The sequence below is a fragment of the Schizosaccharomyces osmophilus genome, chromosome 2 (assembly GCF_027921745.1).
Source record: "Schizosaccharomyces osmophilus chromosome 2, complete sequence".
NCBI lineage: Eukaryota > Fungi > Ascomycota > Schizosaccharomycetes > Schizosaccharomycetales > Schizosaccharomycetaceae > Schizosaccharomyces > Schizosaccharomyces osmophilus.
The window spans coordinates 468,090-486,682 of record NC_079239.1 but is presented as its reverse complement, the minus strand read 5'-3'; the positions used below and the strand labels follow the sequence as shown (position 1 = coordinate 486,682).

Sequence of the window (18,593 nt, the reverse complement as noted above, 5' to 3'; positions counted from 1 at the left end):
TGAAGAATTGGTAGAATTTTAAATTTTTTTTAATTAGTTTTTTCACTTATGTTAAACACTGCCAGTTTTTTCTTTTTTGGCTAATGATTGTTTCACTTTTATCAAGTTCCTACTACTATGCAAAAGAACGGCTTGTTTTCATTGCCCATGTATTTGTATTTTCCTTATTTATTTAAAAAGACCAAATTTACGTTCTTCCTCCTGTAAATATCTGACTTTATGAGTGAGCCCAAAGTAAATCTGATATTTGAAGTGAACACTAATTCTATCAAGAGTACTAACACTTATAGCAAGTTTCTCAGGAATTCAAAAATAAAAAATACGAATATATATGCAAAACCTGATTTTCAACTCTGTACCTTGCAAAATCAGATGTAAACAAAGCGTACGAACAATTTTTAAGTGCAAAAAGATGATGAAGAAGAATCATAGCAAACTCTTAACAAACTCAATATAGTTTATTCAACACTTATCCTTTGAATTCAGTTGTAGCCCAAATTCCCACTGATGCATGAAGCAACATTGGCAAATATCTCCCACCTTGTTGATATTGGTAATAACAGATGAAGTAAAATTAACTCTTCTTATTGAATTAAATCGATTAGTCCGACTGATTCTGGATATTAGAGAGCAAGAAGACTGGGACAAAATTGCTCTACAATTGATTGCTTTTAACCTAGAGGGGCCGCTCCATACTGGCAGAAATGTTATAGTAAAATATTTATGAGCATCTTCTGTTCTTCTTCTTCTTCTTCTAGTAAAATCATCATATTCCTCAGTAATAAATCCTTAAACTTCCTAGCTTTACCATCTTAAGGCTGTTGCATTCTTTGTTTTGTTTATACAACGTATGTTTATGAGCTGCTGTCTAATGAACTCTTCCCCTAGAGGAGATTTCTCAGTTCCTGGCTCTTAGTTCTGTCGAATACACATCACCATCACATACCCCAAAATTCTCAAAATATCGGGAAAGTTCCCTAAATGTCGATTCTTCGGAGTATTTCATAAAATCTACAATAAAACGAATTATATCGTTTTTCTTCTTGGTTAAAAATATGAAGCCGGAAGAGCTGCTCCCCATTGAGGATGAGTCAAAGAAGAGAAGTTTACGATCCAGCAACATGGAACTAAAAAGCCATGAACAAATTGCTGATGCTCCCATTAAGATTCAAGTCTCTTCAGATGCAGTTAATTTTAATCCTGCAATTGCCGCTTTAAGAAAAGCAAAACGAATAGTCATCGTCACTGGTATGTTATTTTTCATCTGCTACAGTATAGGTTTATAAGGCAAATTATATAGCTTTTTCAGGTGTGTTCTAATTCTTTAAACAGGTGCTGGCATTTCATGTGGAGCAGGTATTCCCGATTTTCGGTCCTCTGACGGACTCTTTTCTTCTCTCCGGTCAGAATATAAATTAAATTGTTCTGGAAAAGAATTGTTTGATGGAGCAGTATATCGAGATCTGAGAAGTGTAAATATATTTCATGAGATGATCAAAAAGCTTCATGAACTTTCAGATAATGCTGTTCCTACTGACTTTCATAACTTTTTGTCAAAATTAGCCAAAGATTCCAAACTTCTTCGTTTATATACTCAAAATATAGATTTTCTTGAAACGCGGCTTGAAGGTTTGCAAACGTGCACCCCTTTACCTCACACAGCACCTTGGCCTACGTCTATACCGCTCCATGGGACATTAGATGTCGCCGGGTGCACGAGATGTCCCTTTGTTCGGCCCTTCCATCCTGGTCTTTTTGAAAAAGATGGTCTGACAGCTTGCCCTGAATGCAGAACTCAAAATGAAGTCCGCCGCATTGCCGGAAAACGACTGGTCATGGAAGGATGTTTACGTCCACGAATTGTACTTTACAACGAAGGGCATCCGGACTCAGAGGCAATTGGAGCTGTCTGTTCGCAAGATTTGAAATCGAGGCCTGATTGTTTAATCATTGCAGGCACCTCCTGCAAAATTCCCGGTGTCAAAAGAATTATAAAGGAAATGAGCAACTGTGTCCACCGTCAAAAAGGCTCCGTAATTTGGCTGAATCATGATGCTCCTACAAAAGAGTTTGCCAACTTGTGTGATATCATCATTGAAGGAGACTGCCAGGACGCTATTCGTACAATGAAACCCTCTTTAGAAGCTCCCAGGTGGAGACCAAAGGTTCATTCAACCACATCTTCAACTGCCAAGAAACGGACTTCAGGACAAGCAAAACTCACTGCTTCCACCAAGATTACAAAGACCCAATCTCCTTCAAAAAAAATGAAAAAGGAAAGGTCTCCGCTGGAATCAATAAACAGAGCGATGGAGCCTGTCCAGATGTCGGAAACAGACGTGAAACGTGAGGTGGAGTACTCCGGCTTTTCGAAGCATTCTTAGAGTGCATATTTTTTGATGCGGCCTTCATTGTATTCTATGAGCACTGTATTTTCTAATTCGTGATTTTCTGATCTGATCAATCCGTTCCCTATAATTATACCCTGATTTTATTTGTTGGCTGGCTTAAACAATACCTCCAGTAAGGTTTCGGACCCTTTCCGAAATCCAAAAAGGCTGATCAATTCATGGAACCGATGTTTAATATTTTTTGTAAGTAATGATATAGACTCTTCGCTCTTTTGGGGTACCTGTTTTGGTCTAAATAAAATATTATATGCCGTCTTGGCAAATCCAAACTCGTCAAAGCAGATATTATACTGTAACGAAATTTTGTATAGTCTATTTTGAATATGTAACTCAGAAGTAGATGTTAAATCGACTCTCGCTATACCATCAAATTTGTTTATGAAATGCACCCAATCGTTGGAACGGATTGCACTATAGTAACCAAACATCGAAACTGCTCTTAATGCTGCCACTACATCTCTCGCATTTACTGTTTTTTCTATTACGTCCTGGAGCTCGTTTCTTGCAAAGGATGCTACCATGATAAACATTTCAAGGACAGCATAATCAGCCGTACGAACTTTTATGTTCATTTGAAAGTTAAGAGATGGAAAAAATTCAGAAAATCCTTCGAATTTATATATGCACTGAATATCGCTTGCATCCGTGGACTGATAGGTGAGAATCCGTAGTCCTGAAAAAGAGACGCAGACTGGACGATTGATATTAGGTGCAGCAGAAGGAATATAAATAGAATGGCCGCTATCCTTAGTAGGCTGCCTATCTTCAGCCTTTGGAGTCTCGAAGAATAACCCAACAAGCTCCTTGAGCATCTGGTGCTCTTGTTTCTCTGCATCTGGATTTGAAGCTTGCTTATGGAGTCGTTCAACGTCTTGCTCCAACAAAGATATCTGAGTGTACAGTTGATTCCTTCTTTCTAAAAGCGTCTTCTTTTCCCAGGTTTGTGGTTCTGATGTATTCTTCTCTTCACCCGGTGTATCTTCAACGTTCCGAGTCTTCTTGCTCGTGAAATTAGTAGCTAGTTCAGCATTTCCAACAGTTTTAATAACGGGAGTTTCTTCTTCACTGCTACTGTTATCCTCTTGAGAAATCTGGCTGAATCGTCGACTTGTCATACTGGTCTCTTAGTAGCATTTGACGAAAAAATAACAAATTCAATTTGATTTTAACAACAAAAAATATCCATGAAATTTATAGTTTCAGCAGAAGAAAGAGGTTCCTAACTGTTTTCATCTTTAAGGTACATTAGCTCAACCTACCGAGCATACAGCAGTTTGTAGCACCTCAATTGAATTTGCCAATTGCCTGTTCACAACACTTTTCAAGTGTCAACGTATTGAAAGTAATAAAAGTTTATTCTCGTATTTGTTTCGAATGGAGAAATTCACCCGTTGGAGAGGTAAGAACCGAATGCGGGCTTTATCATTCAAACTAGGTCTATCATTGTACCTTTTGATTCATAAATCTTAACTTCATAAAGTTTTCTTTTCTCGAAAGGACCTTGCTGAAACTGAAGACTTGCATATCTTCATTTTCCGAAACTAATTGATCACTTTCTTTAGACGCTGGCACAGGCATTGCTCCGTTCCATCCAATTTATGCAGAGAAACCTTCGATTACTAGTTTAAAATGGCTGGTAATCTTACTGCTAGCTTTAATTCGCATCCCTTTATGTATCATTTTCGGCCTGCTTTACTTAGTAATATGGTCTGCGTTCCTAAAAAATCTACTCAGTTTTCAACCATCTATTTCTGGATTTCTTGAACGTTCGTTTTCACGAATATTATTGTTCTCTTTGGGTTGTTTCCGACTTTCCTATACGCTAGTTGGGTATGTCAACAGAGTCTTAATGCAAAAAGCTAATTTACTAGAACATTTGTTCAAGGGGATAGTTTACAGGCCGGAGATATTGTTGCTGTCAACCATACAAGCCCTGTAGATATCTTAAGTGTTTCGTCGTTATTTGATTGTGTATTCGTCCAAGCGAATTGTAAGTCATCAAATGTTCTTCCAGTTTCTTCCATTACTGCTTTCTTTTCGTGCTTTTCTAGACTAAACTTAATGCTTTCTCCCCCAAAGAGGGATCTTCGACCACTCTCTGAAATTTGCAAAGATGCCACCAAGAATGGCAAGGTCGTCATACTATTCCCAGAGGTATGTTACTTTACTTTTGTTCATAGTTTTTTGATGGAATGATGTTAACTGTTTACTTGCTTAGGGTTCCACCACTAATGGTAGAGGATTATGTAAATTAACCAAATGCCTTGAATCTGCTGGAAGTACTGATCGCATATTCTGTTTATATATTCGTTATCTACCTGCGGCGATTACCCTTTCAATTCCATCCGTGTTGACATTTATCAGTTCCATTTTACTGACCACTTCTTTTGAAACTCGTGCTCGAATGTCAGCGGAGCCTGAAATACCAAAAAACTGTAACAATGTAACCGACGATGTCTTAGACAAACTCTGTAAACTAGGTCGCACACGAGCTACAAATCTCGATTTGGTTGAAAAGCAAATTTATCTGGAGGCCAAATCTACGAAATATGATTAACGAATACTATGGTCTCTTTTTCTACGTGTCATGCCATTAGTATATTATCACTACAGAACTGAATCATTTAATTCTACTTAGTTACTTACTCAGTTACTTATTTTATAGGAACTATTATTCATGAATATATGGAATAAATAAAAACATGCATTCATCATCAAAGTCGTTAGTAGTGGCAAGCATATAATTTTTTATCGTTTCTTTTAATAACCAATACTTTACCAGACTTCTTTGACAAACTTGTAATTTATCGGGCTTTGCCAATACTTTAGTTGACGAGCTGCTTCCTCTTTTGTACAACCACCATATTTCATGGTAACGTCCATGATAGCTTTTTCAATTTCAAGGGCAAAGGCCTTTCCGGAACCACAAAGATAAATACGACCATTCTTATGATTTATGACGTCCCAAATAACTTTTCCATGTCTGCGAACTGCGTCCTGAACATACTCACGTTTTCCATTTCTCGATTCAACTACCAATTTTTTCGCACGACACTTTGGATTGGTGTGATGTCCAGGTATGGTGTTCCATTCGCCGTGGTAGAGTTCATCCAATGTTTGATCACGGCACCCTTGGATAATCCAAACCTTTCCTGTACAGGCTGCGTTTGCAAGACGTCTTTGAACAAAACCACGAAATGGAGCGATACCAACTCCTGCACCTATCAGGCACATTGGTCCGTCGTTGTGGAATTCCTTTGCAAATGGATTTTGCTGAACACCACGAAACATCGGTAACGCGAACTTTTTATTTTTTGAGGTGTCACTTTGCACAGATTTAAGATAATCCAAAGCCACATTCTCTAGAAACCCAGAACAAACACCGGTACGTGTCTGACCACCCGGACCAGTAAACTCTTGTACCGTGAATGCCATTTCCAAGACTCCATTTCCGAGATCAGGGTCATTGGATATAGAGTACCACCTTGGCATTAACTGAGGGAGCAGTGAAATAACTTCATCTATGGATGGACGCGAGTTCGGAAATGCTTCCAGAATGTCTAAAACTGAAACATTTTCAGAACATATATTTTGAGAACAATTCGAAAGTCCAAGGAGAATATGATGCTCAACCGGATTCTTTGAATATTTTGCTAAAAGGCGATAGAGATCTTTGGACGGCGGCCTTGAAAGAAAATCTGAACACCATTTTAGTATATGATAAATAGAAGTTGTCAATGAGCGAGGTTTTTCCTCTCCCCAAATAGTGGGCCATCGTCCACCAGAAGTATAGAGGGTTTTGGGGGCATACAAATCGTTTGAAGGGAGATTCAGCAGATGAGCTAAACGGAATATTTCATTATCGGGATTAGGTGGCATAACACCAAAGGATCCACCAATCTTCCAATCATTTCCTTCTTTCAAAGGGTATTTTGAGATATCTAATGTGATATTGTATGTACGCTTTATAGCGCCAGGATTGGTTAAGGAACGAACATCTAATATGGGGGCGGCAAAAACGTGAAATGGAGGATGAGGCTGAACAAAAGAAGGTGGATGGGGATTTGTTGGACTGTCGGAAAGAAGAGGATCGGGAGAAGCAAAATTAACGGTAGAAGGAGCAAATGAAACTTTTTTATCGGGGCTGGGTGTTAGATTAGAAAAACATTCATCATATTTTAGTTCATCAAGCTTGATATGAAGATTTTGAAAGGGAGGATTCCGCAGCAACGTCTGCAATTGCTCGTTTACGGAGAAAAAAGAGGGTAGTATATTGGACGCGGAATGAGATGAGCCTGACAGGCTTTTCCCTTGAGACAAGTGATATGAAATGTGACTCAAAAACCGTTTTGCTGTAGAGTACTTCCGCCGACTAGAATATTGGCGGCAGGCTCTTACACCCGTCCTAATTGAATAGTTTTCACTTACCGGAAACGTAAATAGGCTTCGTGTAATAATTGAACATGTTTCATTTCCAGGATAATTTTTGAAATATGATTGACATACACCAAAAGAAGTCTGAACAGATCCTCGGAACATTTCCCAAAACCAGAACCAAAACCCAAAAATAAACGAAGTCAGGAAACCAATAAATACTAGGTAAAAAGGTAGAATAAGAGAAAATCTTAAATAGCAACAAAAGCAGCTTAAATAGTTTTCACAATTATAATATACATGCCTTTATGAAAAATTAATTAGAAAATCTTTTTGTGACAAATCACAGACTACTTTTTCAACTAAATAGCTAAAAGTAGAATTTTAAATAAATAGGAAAACAGACACAATGATGTTCTTTCCTGCTAAATTTTCTGGTGTATTGTTCAAGGCAAGTAAAATATCTGATAATCCATTATCTGATTCTCATTTCGTCAGCGTTGTATGATGAAGCTCGTTATATCAAATACCAAAATGGAAGATGGATTCGGAAAATGCATGAAAGAAACAAGCAAAATGTAAATAAAAGAAATTAATATGAGTCTATAGGAATTTACCATGTCTACTTTATGCTATATTTACAATGTTCTTAGATGAGTAAGATCTCAATTTGGTAGATTTGGTAGAACGAAATGGCGGCTACTTTCGAGATGAACGAGAGACCACAAAAGGACTCAGCGAACAAACCAGCTATTTAGAGAATCAGTTATCTTATTTTTCACTGTTTAGATGCTTAAGATATTTGCTTTTTTAGTTTTTATTGGAGAGACAACAATTTTCTTCGACTTTCAGAAGCGTTACTTAGAAATTATCATATGAAGTAACGCAAACACACAATTGAGAAGAAATACACCAAGCAGCCTGGATCTTTCATTGATATTCCTCCTTAGTAAAGGTTCTTGACTTATTCTCTGCTTTATTTGGAAACAAAAGTCGTCTTTGAGAATCTATTATACTAACGAGAAATGTTACCTCTGGCAGATTCTTTATTTGATTTCAAATGCACAGATCTTTGAAAATGTGGGTTGTGTTGTCTTGTAAGATTCTACTACTTTTTTCTTCTTTTTTTGAAAAAAATTAAAAAATAAAAATAAACATGAAACTTTTCGTGTACCCTTCGTCGTGCTTTTTCAAAACAGGGAGGGAGGCTGTACTAACTTCAGCTCACAGGACATTCCTATCTAATTATGAACATCATGAATGGAAAAGCCCAAGAAACGTTGTGACTTTTGATTGATTGAACAGGAATATTCGGCTTTGTTAGAAGTATGCTTTCCAATCTTGTAAATTCTCGAAACTGGTTAATTTGTTTAGGAGCTGGAATCGACCAAAACGAGAAAGAATATTTTAGCTTGTACATTTCATTTGTGAGGATTGTGAAACCAGATTGAGCCTGAATCATTTAATTTCATTTTTTTAAGTACTATTGTTGGATTTCGTTTTTAAATATTATGGAACAGGGTGGAAGCGGATACCGTGTTGAAATTGCCGCTAATAGCCGTTCTAAGTGTAAAGGGTCTTTATGTGGTCGGTAAGTTTCCTGAGAAGATTCTCAAAGAGGTTAATGAAATTGCAACTTGTCTGTTGTCTACGTCCCGTTGTGCGACTGTTCATTTATAATCCAGTTTTATCATTGGTATGGGACTGATACCGTCAAGAAGGGTTTTACTTTTGAGATCCTGAATTACCCATAAAGCGGATAATAACAAATAAATAGTGCGAAAATTCCGGCAGGTGTTGTACGTTTCGGTACATTCGTTGACTCTGGCAGGTTTCAGAGTTGGGCTTGGAAGCATTGGGGTTGTGTCACGCCGCGCATGTTAAAAAACATAAAGAATCGACTTGGTGAAGATGATTTGAAGAATACCTTGGATGGAATCACTGCTCTTCCAGATGAATGCATCGACAAAATTATTCGGGCTGTACAAGAGGGCCATGTAGATGTGAAAGACGAGCGAGAAAGCAGAAAGATAGGAAATGAAGTAAAGGGTAACACAGCTGTAAGCAAAAAACCCAATGAAAAGCAATCCATGGTTCCTCCAAAGGTTGCACGCAAAACAAAACGCCATCATGTCACAACGAAGTCCGTTTTGAGTGATTCCGGTGATGAAGCAGAATATACAAACTCCTCTGAAGAATATGATTCAGACTAACTCTTAACCTTTTTGATTTCGACTCTTCTCATTTTCTCATGAATATAAACTCCACACACTCATTTTTGCTTCCTTCTTGACAAACGAACCCTTTTGATATTATATTGAAAAACACTAAACAAGAAAAAACATTATAGATTCATATATATCTTAGCAATTTTGCCAAGCATTTTCCATCCTTTAATTTAAGATTCATGGAAAGCAAGATCTGTAGACAAAACAAAAAAAAGTGTACGGGTTTCAATAAGAAAAAGAAATATATTACTGTCATTTGAATACGTACGCAGTTCAATTGTCGTCCAAGCGTAAATTTGGCAAAGTAGCTTATTTCTCCAAAGAAACTGCAAAATTTAATCAAAAATGAAATTTAATGAAATCAAGAATTGAGAGAAAATGAAGAAAATAGTATGTAAACCACCACACTCCATAGGGCTTCTCAATCTACAGTTTATCCTCGCTTTCACTTCTCACCACTTGCTCGCTCTCAAAAGAGAGAAAGTTCTTTCCTACTAGTATTCACTAGTCGAACTACATTGTCTTTTGAGTAGACATGTCTGTTAATAATGAAATGACTTTTGATGATGTATTGCTAAACTGTGTCGCTGATAATGTATGAAGCATCCTTTCTACCCAGTTGACTAATGAATCTTACTTTAGACGGATTTGTCTGCTACTGACTTTATTGAGCAGTGCTCCAAGCCACTCTACACTCTTTCAGAAAGCGCTCCTAATGAATGTATGTTTGTTTAATTCAGTTTAAGCTTGTTTGATCATAAGTCAAAGATCGTGTTGACTCCATGTTTATGAGCCGAATGAATTTAATGTCTTATAAGAAGTTTATTTGCTTTAACCTTAGCTCATTGAATTGTGGTTCCTTACTACTGCCAGTTATACTAACAATTTGGAACAGTGTTCACCTTAGAAAATTCGATTTTGTTATTTGAAAGAGGAAACTCCGCATTGACGAATTTACGATCAAACTTCAAAGAAAAAATAAAGAAACACGACTCTGAATCTAAGTATATTCAGCATGACTACCAAAAGAAATCCAAGCATCTACGAGACAAGTTTTCTCAAGTGTTAGACCTTTCAAGGCACTTAAACGACAATGTAGAAGACATGAAAGGCGGTCTTGTAGACGTCGGGAAGGAATTAGAGCTTGCTGAGAATCACCGGAAGAGGATATTGGCATCTGCCGACTTGATTCAATACTATTTGGAATTTCGTTCGGGAAACTCTCAATCTCTTTCGGATCTCTTTCGTACAAATAATCATGATAAAATGCTTTTATGCGCTCAAAGAACCAGACAACTGTTAGGCTTTGCAAATGAAGTAGATTTGCCCGGAGCTTCTGAAACACTAAATCGCATCGAAAAATTTTCCGAATTCTTAGAAACGAGTTTTCTTAAATTTTTCAACAATGAGTATAGAAAGCCTAACTGGAAAGGAATGGCTTCTTTCGGAACAATTTTGCAAGAGTTCAACGGAGGGGCGTCCGTTATTCGCGAGTTTGTTAATCAACATGAGTTTTTCATAGCCGCGGATAAGCTTGAATCAAGAAAAGGATTGGAAGAAGATGGTATTTGGAACGCTCTTCAGGACCCTTTCCAATCTGTGCCGACTTCTATTAATAGCCTTTCTTCCCTTTTTAACGAAATATGCTCTGTCGTTGACAGAGACTGTGCTGTCATTAAACGTGTTTTTCCAAAACCAGAGCTTGTTTTACAAACACTCTGTCAAAGAATTTTCGGGCAATCCATCCAAAATCGTATAGAAGAGGTTATGGAAATTGCCCATTCCAAGACAAACTTGGCATATTTAAGATCCTTGCAGACCGTTGTTTCTTCTTTAAAAGAGTTATTGATTCAATTGAAAGAAATCCTGGCTCGTCGCGGGTTCAATGTCTCTGATAACTCCCCTTTGATCCTTGCATTAAATCAATATTTGGAAGATTTACTCGTTCCGTATGTAGAACCAAATGAATACCTCAACCGCGAGAGGCAATCTTTAACCTCAATGTTCTGGTTGAATGTTTACAAGTTTTTGGTTGCGAATCCATTCAAGCAACGAGCCAAGCCTGGTCTTTTAAGATCACTTATGAACCCTATTCAGCAATCAAAAGCTCCGTCAACAGATTCACAAACCCGCTTTAGTACAAAAACGGAAGGTTATTTATTGAGAATAGCAGGTATTGACGAGAATTTGATCAAGTCGGGCGCAGTCGTCTCTGAAAGTACATTATCTATACCTGAAAACGAAGGTCATTTGAATTCAAAAAATACATATTCTTTTATTGGCTGGCATGCCGAGGCTTTGAATCGAGCCTCCCTTATGATGTCCCAGCAAGATATAAGTACAATCCTATTTTCTCTAGTGAAATTACTAGACGAATTAGTTAACAATCGATACATAAATGAAGCATTATTGTCGGTTTATAACTATATCCAGCAATATGACAAACGCTCTGACTTGGATTTGAGCTTTTTAATTGATATCCGTGAATGCAAAAAGATAATGGGTTTTTATTCCGCATATATTACTTCTATAATTATACCCTCTGTAGGTTTTACCGCGTCTTCGAGGAAAGAAACGATCAATACTTTGAGCTTAGCTATTACAAATCTTGAACATCGCGTCAACAGCTTGTTCTATGCTTCTGTAAAGGTGTTGAGTTCCCGATTAGATCTCCTTCTAGCCCCATATAAAAATATCTCTTACGCTATGTCAGAGGAACAGATCGATATATCACCAAAGCAACGACAGTCAATGACTAAGATGGTACAAACCTATCTTGATCAACTGCTGTCGTCTATTCAAAAACTCGACCAAAAGGATCCATCGCTGTTTGCTTTGAAGAAGAAAGCTGCGCTTAATCTTGCGGCAGTATTAGTAGGATATGCATTTCGCTCTAAAGTCACTCCAACTGGTGCGTTGCTACTACAAGAGTAAGTCATATTATCAAAAATTTATTTTTTATGGTTCTAACACATTTAGTGACTTAAATTTCTTTCATTCAGTTTTACAGAGTTGGGGTATCGACATCGTCAACAATAAATTTAGAACCTTACAGCAATTGCTAAGCCTATTAATGGTCAAGTAAGTTATGCTTTCCCGGATGATGCTAACAAGTCAGGACTGATGTTTTACCAGCGGTAATGCAGGACAAGCGAAAAGCCGGTTTCACTGATATGAATATTCATGAAGTTTTGCGCCTACGCTCTGATCTGCCAGAGGATTTGCGCTTGCAGACAAATAAAGAGGATATTTTAATTTCTACGAAGAGTAGTTAAAATCTTTGGCATATGATTACATTGAAAGATGCTTTCAGCACGATTTTGTTACCTAGTAGCAATTCATGAGTCCTCTGATAATCTCTTACTATTTATTTCTTACTCTCTAAGACGTAATATGACAATAAAACTACTTTTTTATGTTTATTCTATGTAAAGATATCATTATCCTCTTCAATGCGTATATGCTTAACCATCCAATTTTCTTTTTCTTTTCTTATCTTTAATTCTTTTTAAACATGCTTCAACCATTCTTTAACTTTTAAGGATGAATCAAGAGATACTTTGAATGAAATTATTTGGTAAGGAGGTCAAACTACCTGCTTGTCCAACTTTAATATCATCGAGCCATAATAACACATGAGTGCCAAAGGGTTTTGCAAGGTAATGCGACTTTAAAAGATTAATCAGAACAGCGTCACTATATCCAAGATCTAGAGATTTGCGGAACAATTCGGATGATACTGAGGATGCAGGAAGCGACACCAAACGTAACTTGGGATACTTTTTGGTTATATCATCAACAGGGAAGGCCTCTTTTTCGTGTTCATTTTCATAAAAATGTAAGAGACAGTTTTGACGAGTGCAGAAAGATTCAAGGTATTCACTGAAACTAAATTCCTTTAACTGCTGCTCAACAAATACTTTAATAGCATCACGTTCCATCGAACCACGATAAATTATTGGATATTTCTGACCAGGATGTTGCAATAAAAGGGTAGGAAACTCGGAGATTTCCTTTGGATCAATACCAATAGAATCTAATGAAACTTTGTCCGGTGAACAAATACTAAACGGAAGTTTGGAAAAGTGATTTGCCAAGGTTTTGTATGTAATTGTAGCTTTTGACTTCTCCGTAAGTAAGATCACCTTTGTAACATTGTTTCGTGAATTCAGATACTTTCTCATTTGTGGATCATTTCTGATTGGGGTAATGGTAACAGGGTAGTTTTGAGAAACGAATTTGTACATGTTGGCATAACTACGGTCTCCTTCGTAGTTTGCGCTGAAGACTGTAGAAGGTTGTAGTGGAGAAGGGAAAAGAAATTTGATGGACGGAAATCCTTGGACCTCATATCGTGCGCAAATTTGCCTATTGCTTTCAAGATCACAGTTTACGGCAGCAAAAGGAACAAGATTATACAATTTGTTGGAGAGCTTGGAAAAAACAGGACCTAGTTTTTTACAGTATCCACACCAAGGAGCGTAGAAAACAACAAATGTTGGACCACGTTGGTGAACAAATTTGGAAAGTGTTTTGGTGCCCAATTCTACGGTATTTGGGCCGAAGATAGAGGAAGCGGCAAAAGAAAGAGAAAAGAAAAAGAAGAAGAAGAGAAGCCAAGTAGAGATTTTGATATGCATGCCGGATATAGAGTTCGGGTAAAAGGAGAGCAAAAAGTAAATGTAAGAATTGAAAGAGCTTAGAAGAGAAGAAATGAATCAAATGGATGAACGATGCCGAGGAAAAGACAGAAAAACGTGAAAAGCCCAAGAAAGGTAAAAATGTCTAGTCCAAGGTCCTGTACGAAATGAGGACTATAAAATTGATAGAAATAAATAAAAGAAAGTATAGAACCCGCTTATTTTGAAGAAGAATTTGTATTCTGTAAACGAAGGGGTATGGTGTAGTGGTTTAAGAGGATATGCTCCTACTAGTACGAAAACGTAACATCGATTGCAATATAACAAGAATAGATCATCACGGTTTAGTGAAGCAAGCATAGAGTTTTTATTTGAAGAAATAAAAGCTTTGAAACAATTTTTTACGAACTTCGGATACTAAACGTACGTGAAATTCCATAATTTGGTATTGTCAAAAGAATGAGTACGATTGAGTTGGAAACGGTACCGAAAGAATTTTCATCGATTCGAAACTTTGTTCAAAGGTACAACGAGCTAAGCAAGTACAACCCTGTCATTGCGTATTGGTGTAAGTGGATAATGAATTTGTGGAAGGGAAAGGAATCCATTTGAGGTTCTTTTTTTGGGGAGAAGAGACGAGTCGATGGAGAAATCCTTCTTACAGATACGGGAAACGAGAGAATGGAGAGCTAATTGTATAGGTTTGTATTGGGCAGCACAAGTGGGCTTGTCGAGTTCGACGGGGTTAACCAACACTTGTCGGGACTTTTTATTGAATTTAGTAGAACGTTTAGAAGAGGTACGGTGAGAAACGTGGAAGTGGGAAAGCTTACACGGTGATTAGCTACGAAAAGAGTTGAATGAAAACGAAAACGTTCATGACGAAGAAAGCGCAAAGGTGTATGTAAATTCGTTTGCTATGGAGGTGTTATTACAGGCGGAGGAAAAAAGCAAACAAAACACGCCCGATATGTTGGCGTATCTGGCAGCCAAAGACTTTTTTGATCTTTTGAAGGTCTGGGGACCTCTGGACGAACAGGTAAGAAATGGTTTTGGAGGAGGGCAGATGGAAAAGGAAACAGATGGCTGACAAGGTAGACTCGGAAATATCTCAAGTTTTGTAAGCTTCGCGCAGTGGAGAGTTCAAAGAGAAAGTCGTCTACGAGGGAGGGGTCAGCGGATGGGAAAAAGGATGCACCAGCACCAGCACCAGCACCAGCATCAGCATCAGCATCGGAGAAAACACCTGCATCGACCCAAATAGACAGAGAGATGCTGACAAGAGAATCAGTGAAATCACCCGAGGTTGATTTTGAGTCGCTAGGACTATCTACCACGATGACCGGTCGACCGTCTTCGATTGCCCCTTTGGAGCAAAAAGCGTTGGAAAACGAACCTCGAAAGAACACTCAAGCAAATGCAGGAAAATCGTTTGACCTTGATGAGTTGCAAGACTCGTTGTCGAGATTGACTCCAAGGGAAGTTGATCGACAACAAGAGGTGGAAAGAGGAGGAGTTTCTAGAGGCAGCCTGCATGTGCCATCGCCTGGTCATGCGAGATTGCCAAGCGAACATGCATCATTGACGGACCAACGCTCAGAGAGTCTTGATGATTCAACCACGGCGGTTTCCTCTTCTCCTAGTTTCCCGGTCAGCCAAATGCCATCTCAATCCTCCATCGGATCCTCCACCCTTCCGGCAATGAGCTCTGGAACATCCGTGGCTCGAAACGATTTGAACGACATTAATCATCTCGACAGCATAGAGGCGGCACGAGGCCATGCGCGATATGCTTACAGTGCCTTGGACTACGACGACACTGCAACCGCCATCTTTCACTTGAAAAGTGCCTTGGGCTTACTTGAACCTTAGTGCGGCATAGTGCAGTGCAATGCAATGCAATGCTACATAGTGTCGTGGATTACGTAGCACTGAAATACCGGGAAACATTGCAGAACACTACAAACCAATACGACACCACCACGATCGACACCAACTCCAAAAGCGCAGCTTCGCTTTGCAGTGGTGACGCGAGTGAAGGTGAGTAATAGTAACTACAAGGTTGTCGCCCATTTTTTCCCCAATGGAGAACAGTTGAGTTTAAACTTTAAGTTACTGTTCGGATACATCCGATGGAGAACGATGATGAGCGCATGATTCTTTCCTCCATACGGTGGTCTCCTCATTTAGTAAATAAAGCTTCTTTGACGAATGGATTGATGGGGTATGTCAACGAAATTAGGGTGCACGAGTTCTACGTATTATGTCAGACTTTTCACCTGCTTTACTCCGCAAACAAACCTTAAGCTTATTTCCTTGGTCTCGCCCACCTCCATTTCTTGTCTTTCCTCCATGACGTTGTAGGAGCATACGATTCAAGAATGTTTTAAGATTTCAATTTGGACCTATATGGTTTCATTTGTTGAACTTTAGTTGTTTTGAAAAGAGGGATTCTTGTGTCATCATATTGTCTAGCGCTATATTTGTTGCGGTTGTTTTCCAGTTTTTTCTCATCATCCATCGTTTTCAGTTCTAACTCTCTCGCTTTTGTTTTGTATACCCCAAGTCGAGGTTTGGAATTTCTGGAACATTCACCCATTCGTTGCTCAAAGCTATAGTAGCTGTTGTATAAATTTGTTTGGGTTTTCTTGTTTTGTTTGGACTCGTCCTCCTCTTCTGCTACTAGGAAGAGTATCTAGTTGCTGTCGTGTATCATTTCCAGTAATAGGAAGCAAAAAGTTTTGAGGGGTTTATATATATATATATATATATATATATTGAAAAAAAAATTACTTTTGCTTTTCTTTCTTTTTCTTTTTCTTATAATTCTTTTTGATTGATTCAGCCGACCCTTCTGTTGTTGTTCTGTTGTTGTTTTGTTTGTGTTGTCACTGTCTACCTATAAGCTTGTATGTAAACAAAGGACTCGAGAGGGTTGTCTATTTATTGGGATTTTCCTTCCTTCATTAGCATCATCACTAACAATCCTCCCACACCCTTGTGGGCTTTTAGTTTTTGTTCCAAGAAATCCTCTTTATTGATTTTTCTTGATTGAACTGCTTGGATTTCATTCTCCTTTCTTGGTTTGGTTTGGTTTTTTCTTGTTCTTGTTCTTCTGGAAACTTTTTCATTGCCAACCATGCTTTCCATGCACCGTCAATCCCTTGCCAAAGGGCTTCCCAAGTATCTTCCTTGCAGGCTTGCCCATTTGGCTCCCATACAAGGCTCCCTTTGTAGCCCTGCTAGTTGGGGCAAGCGATTTTATTCTCCTTTAGAATCGGAACGACCCAAGGAAATGGGTTGGGAGAAGGAACTTACAACCGATCGTATCTTTACTTCCCCCCAAAAGTATGCTCAAGGACGCAATATTTTTGGCCGTTCTTTTACCTATGTCAAAAGTTGGGCTACGGATTCCGCGGTCGTCCTTGCCGATCCCAATATCTGGAAAATTTGTGCTCCCACCATCGTCAACTCTTTGGAATCCAATGGCATGAAGGTAACCAAACTTATCTTTGGTGGCGAATCCAGTTTGAAGGAAATCCATCGTTTGCAAGCCGAATGCCCTTCCGATTCGCAAATTGTCATTGGCGTCGGCGGTGGTAAAACCATCGACACTGCCAAATACTTGGCTAACGAAATGCGTGTTCCTTGCATTATCGCTCCTACGACTGCCTCTTCTGATGCTGCCACTGCTTCTCTTTCCGTCATTTACACTTCCGAAGGTGAATTTCAAAAGTACAGCTTTTATCCCACCAATCCCAACTTTATCATGGTCGATACCGATGTCATTGTTAAAGCACCTGTACGTTTCCTCATCAGTGGTATTGGTGATGCCCTTTCCACGTATGTAGAAACCGAAAGCGTCCTCCGTTCCCACTCCCTCTCGTTTGCCGGTGGTGTCCCTACCGTCGCTGGTGCTGCTATCGCTCGCGCTTGCAAGGAAACCATTGAAAAATTTGCCGTTGCTGGTATCCTTTCCAACTTACGTGGTGTTTGCACGGAAGCTTTTGAAAATACCGTCGAAGCCAACACTTTGCTTTCTGGTTTGGGTTTTGAAAACGGAAATTTGGCTGCTGCTCATGCCATCCATAACGGTCTTACCACCGCTCATGGAAACATCCATCGCTTGATGCACGGCGAAAAAGTTGCCTATGGAACTTTGGCTCAGCTTATTTTGGAAAACTGGCCTCTCGAAGATTACTACAAGATGGTCGCTTTCATGTCCAAGTGCCATCTCCCAGTAACTTTGGAAGAACTCGGTATTCCCTTTGTTACCGATGAAGAGCTCTTGATGATTGGTCGTGCTACCTTACGTCCCGATGAGAGTATTCACAACATGTCCAAAAAATTTACTCCTCAAGACATTGCAGATGCTATCAAGGCTGTTGACTCTTATTCCAAAAAATGGCGCGAGGAGAATAACTGGACCGAGAGTTTTGAATTGCCCGCTTCTCGTCACCATCCCCATGTATCTGATATCCATCCTTGAGGCATCTACACATCCTGGAGTGAGTCTTAAAAATACTATGGGTTTTCCTTAAGGAAAATGGTGTTTGCTTACCCTTATGTTTTCAGCTAATGATGTTTTTTTTTCTTTTTTTTTTTTTTTTATGTTATTGTCAATCCCCTCTAATAATGAAAATAAAGATGAATAGCTTTCCATTCTTTCTTTCTCAACTAACTACCTTTTTTTTCTTTCATTTATTTATTTTCATAAAAAATTGAGAAATGAACCCCTAACGTTTTGAACCCTCCCACTCCCCGTAATGTTTTGCTAATACTAACTTGTTGCGCTGATAATTTGTAATGTTTCGGGAAGTTTTTACTTTTGCATTACTACTAACGTTCATTGTTATTCCGTTTCAAGTTTAATGAATAGCCACGATTGCTTTTTTAATATACTAAATCCTAATGAATCTGATCGTTTTTATATCACTTAT

The 18,593-nt window shown here is 38.5% G+C and overlaps 9 protein-coding genes across 9 annotated transcripts; 6 read left to right on the top strand and 3 right to left on the bottom strand.

The window, feature by feature from the left end:
* Positions 1–1,055: 1,055 nt before the first annotated feature.
* Positions 1,056–2,384, top strand: hst4 (histone deacetylase, Sirtuin family, NAD-dependent Hst4; the record flags this gene model as incomplete). The annotated part of the gene is made up of 2 exons (XM_056181524.1): positions 1,056–1,248; positions 1,333–2,384. The coding sequence occupies 2 exons, from the start codon at positions 1,056–1,058 to the stop codon at positions 2,382–2,384; spliced, it is 1,245 nt and encodes a 414-aa protein (XP_056038531.1).
* A 107-nt stretch (positions 2,385–2,491) lies between these two features.
* On the bottom strand, positions 2,492–3,526 carry fta2 (CENP-P-like protein Fta2; the record flags this gene model as incomplete). Its single annotated transcript, XM_056181523.1, has 1 exon — positions 2,492–3,526. One exon carries the CDS (start codon positions 3,524–3,526, stop codon positions 2,492–2,494), a length of 1,035 nt encoding a protein of 344 aa, XP_056038250.1.
* Positions 3,527–3,785: 259 nt separating this feature from the next.
* vps66 (1-acylglycerol-3-phosphate O-acyltransferase Vps66) lies at positions 3,786–4,968 on the top strand (the record flags this gene model as incomplete). Its single annotated transcript, XM_056181522.1, has 4 exons — positions 3,786–3,810; positions 3,974–4,241; positions 4,283–4,565; positions 4,630–4,968. 4 exons carry the CDS (start codon positions 3,786–3,788, stop codon positions 4,966–4,968), a joined length of 915 nt encoding a protein of 304 aa, XP_056038524.1.
* A 218-nt stretch (positions 4,969–5,186) lies between these two features.
* On the bottom strand, positions 5,187–6,950 carry SOMG_02730 (methionine synthase reductase; the record flags this gene model as incomplete). The annotated part of the gene is made up of 1 exon (XM_056181521.1): positions 5,187–6,950. The coding sequence occupies one exon, from the start codon at positions 6,948–6,950 to the stop codon at positions 5,187–5,189; it is 1,764 nt and encodes a 587-aa protein (XP_056038529.1).
* Positions 6,951–8,296: 1,346 nt separating this feature from the next.
* Positions 8,297–8,998, top strand: hpz2 (zf PARP type zinc finger protein Hpz2; the record flags this gene model as incomplete). Its single annotated transcript, XM_056181520.1, has 2 exons — positions 8,297–8,376; positions 8,563–8,998. The coding sequence occupies 2 exons, from the start codon at positions 8,297–8,299 to the stop codon at positions 8,996–8,998; spliced, it is 516 nt and encodes a 171-aa protein (XP_056038147.1).
* Positions 8,999–9,548: 550 nt separating this feature from the next.
* Positions 9,549–12,288, top strand: sec10 (exocyst complex subunit Sec10; the record flags this gene model as incomplete). The annotated part of the gene is made up of 5 exons (XM_056181519.1): positions 9,549–9,608; positions 9,656–9,734; positions 9,909–11,943; positions 11,993–12,094; positions 12,132–12,288. 5 exons carry the CDS (start codon positions 9,549–9,551, stop codon positions 12,286–12,288), a joined length of 2,433 nt encoding a protein of 810 aa, XP_056038146.1.
* Positions 12,289–12,561: 273 nt separating this feature from the next.
* Positions 12,562–13,653, bottom strand: mpd1 (thioredoxin family protein Mpd1; the record flags this gene model as incomplete). The annotated part of the gene is made up of 1 exon (XM_056181518.1): positions 12,562–13,653. The coding sequence occupies one exon, from the start codon at positions 13,651–13,653 to the stop codon at positions 12,562–12,564; it is 1,092 nt and encodes a 363-aa protein (XP_056037926.1).
* A 459-nt stretch (positions 13,654–14,112) lies between these two features.
* On the top strand, positions 14,113–15,525 carry vta1 (Vps20 associated protein Vta1; the record flags this gene model as incomplete). The annotated part of the gene is made up of 4 exons (XM_056181517.1): positions 14,113–14,221; positions 14,355–14,452; positions 14,498–14,692; positions 14,752–15,525. 4 exons carry the CDS (start codon positions 14,113–14,115, stop codon positions 15,523–15,525), a joined length of 1,176 nt encoding a protein of 391 aa, XP_056037922.1.
* A 1,267-nt stretch (positions 15,526–16,792) lies between these two features.
* Positions 16,793–18,142, top strand: gld1 (mitochondrial glycerol dehydrogenase Gld1; the record flags this gene model as incomplete). Its single annotated transcript, XM_056181516.1, has 1 exon — positions 16,793–18,142. One exon carries the CDS (start codon positions 16,793–16,795, stop codon positions 18,140–18,142), a length of 1,350 nt encoding a protein of 449 aa, XP_056037929.1.
* Between the last annotated feature and the right edge of the window lie 451 nt (positions 18,143–18,593).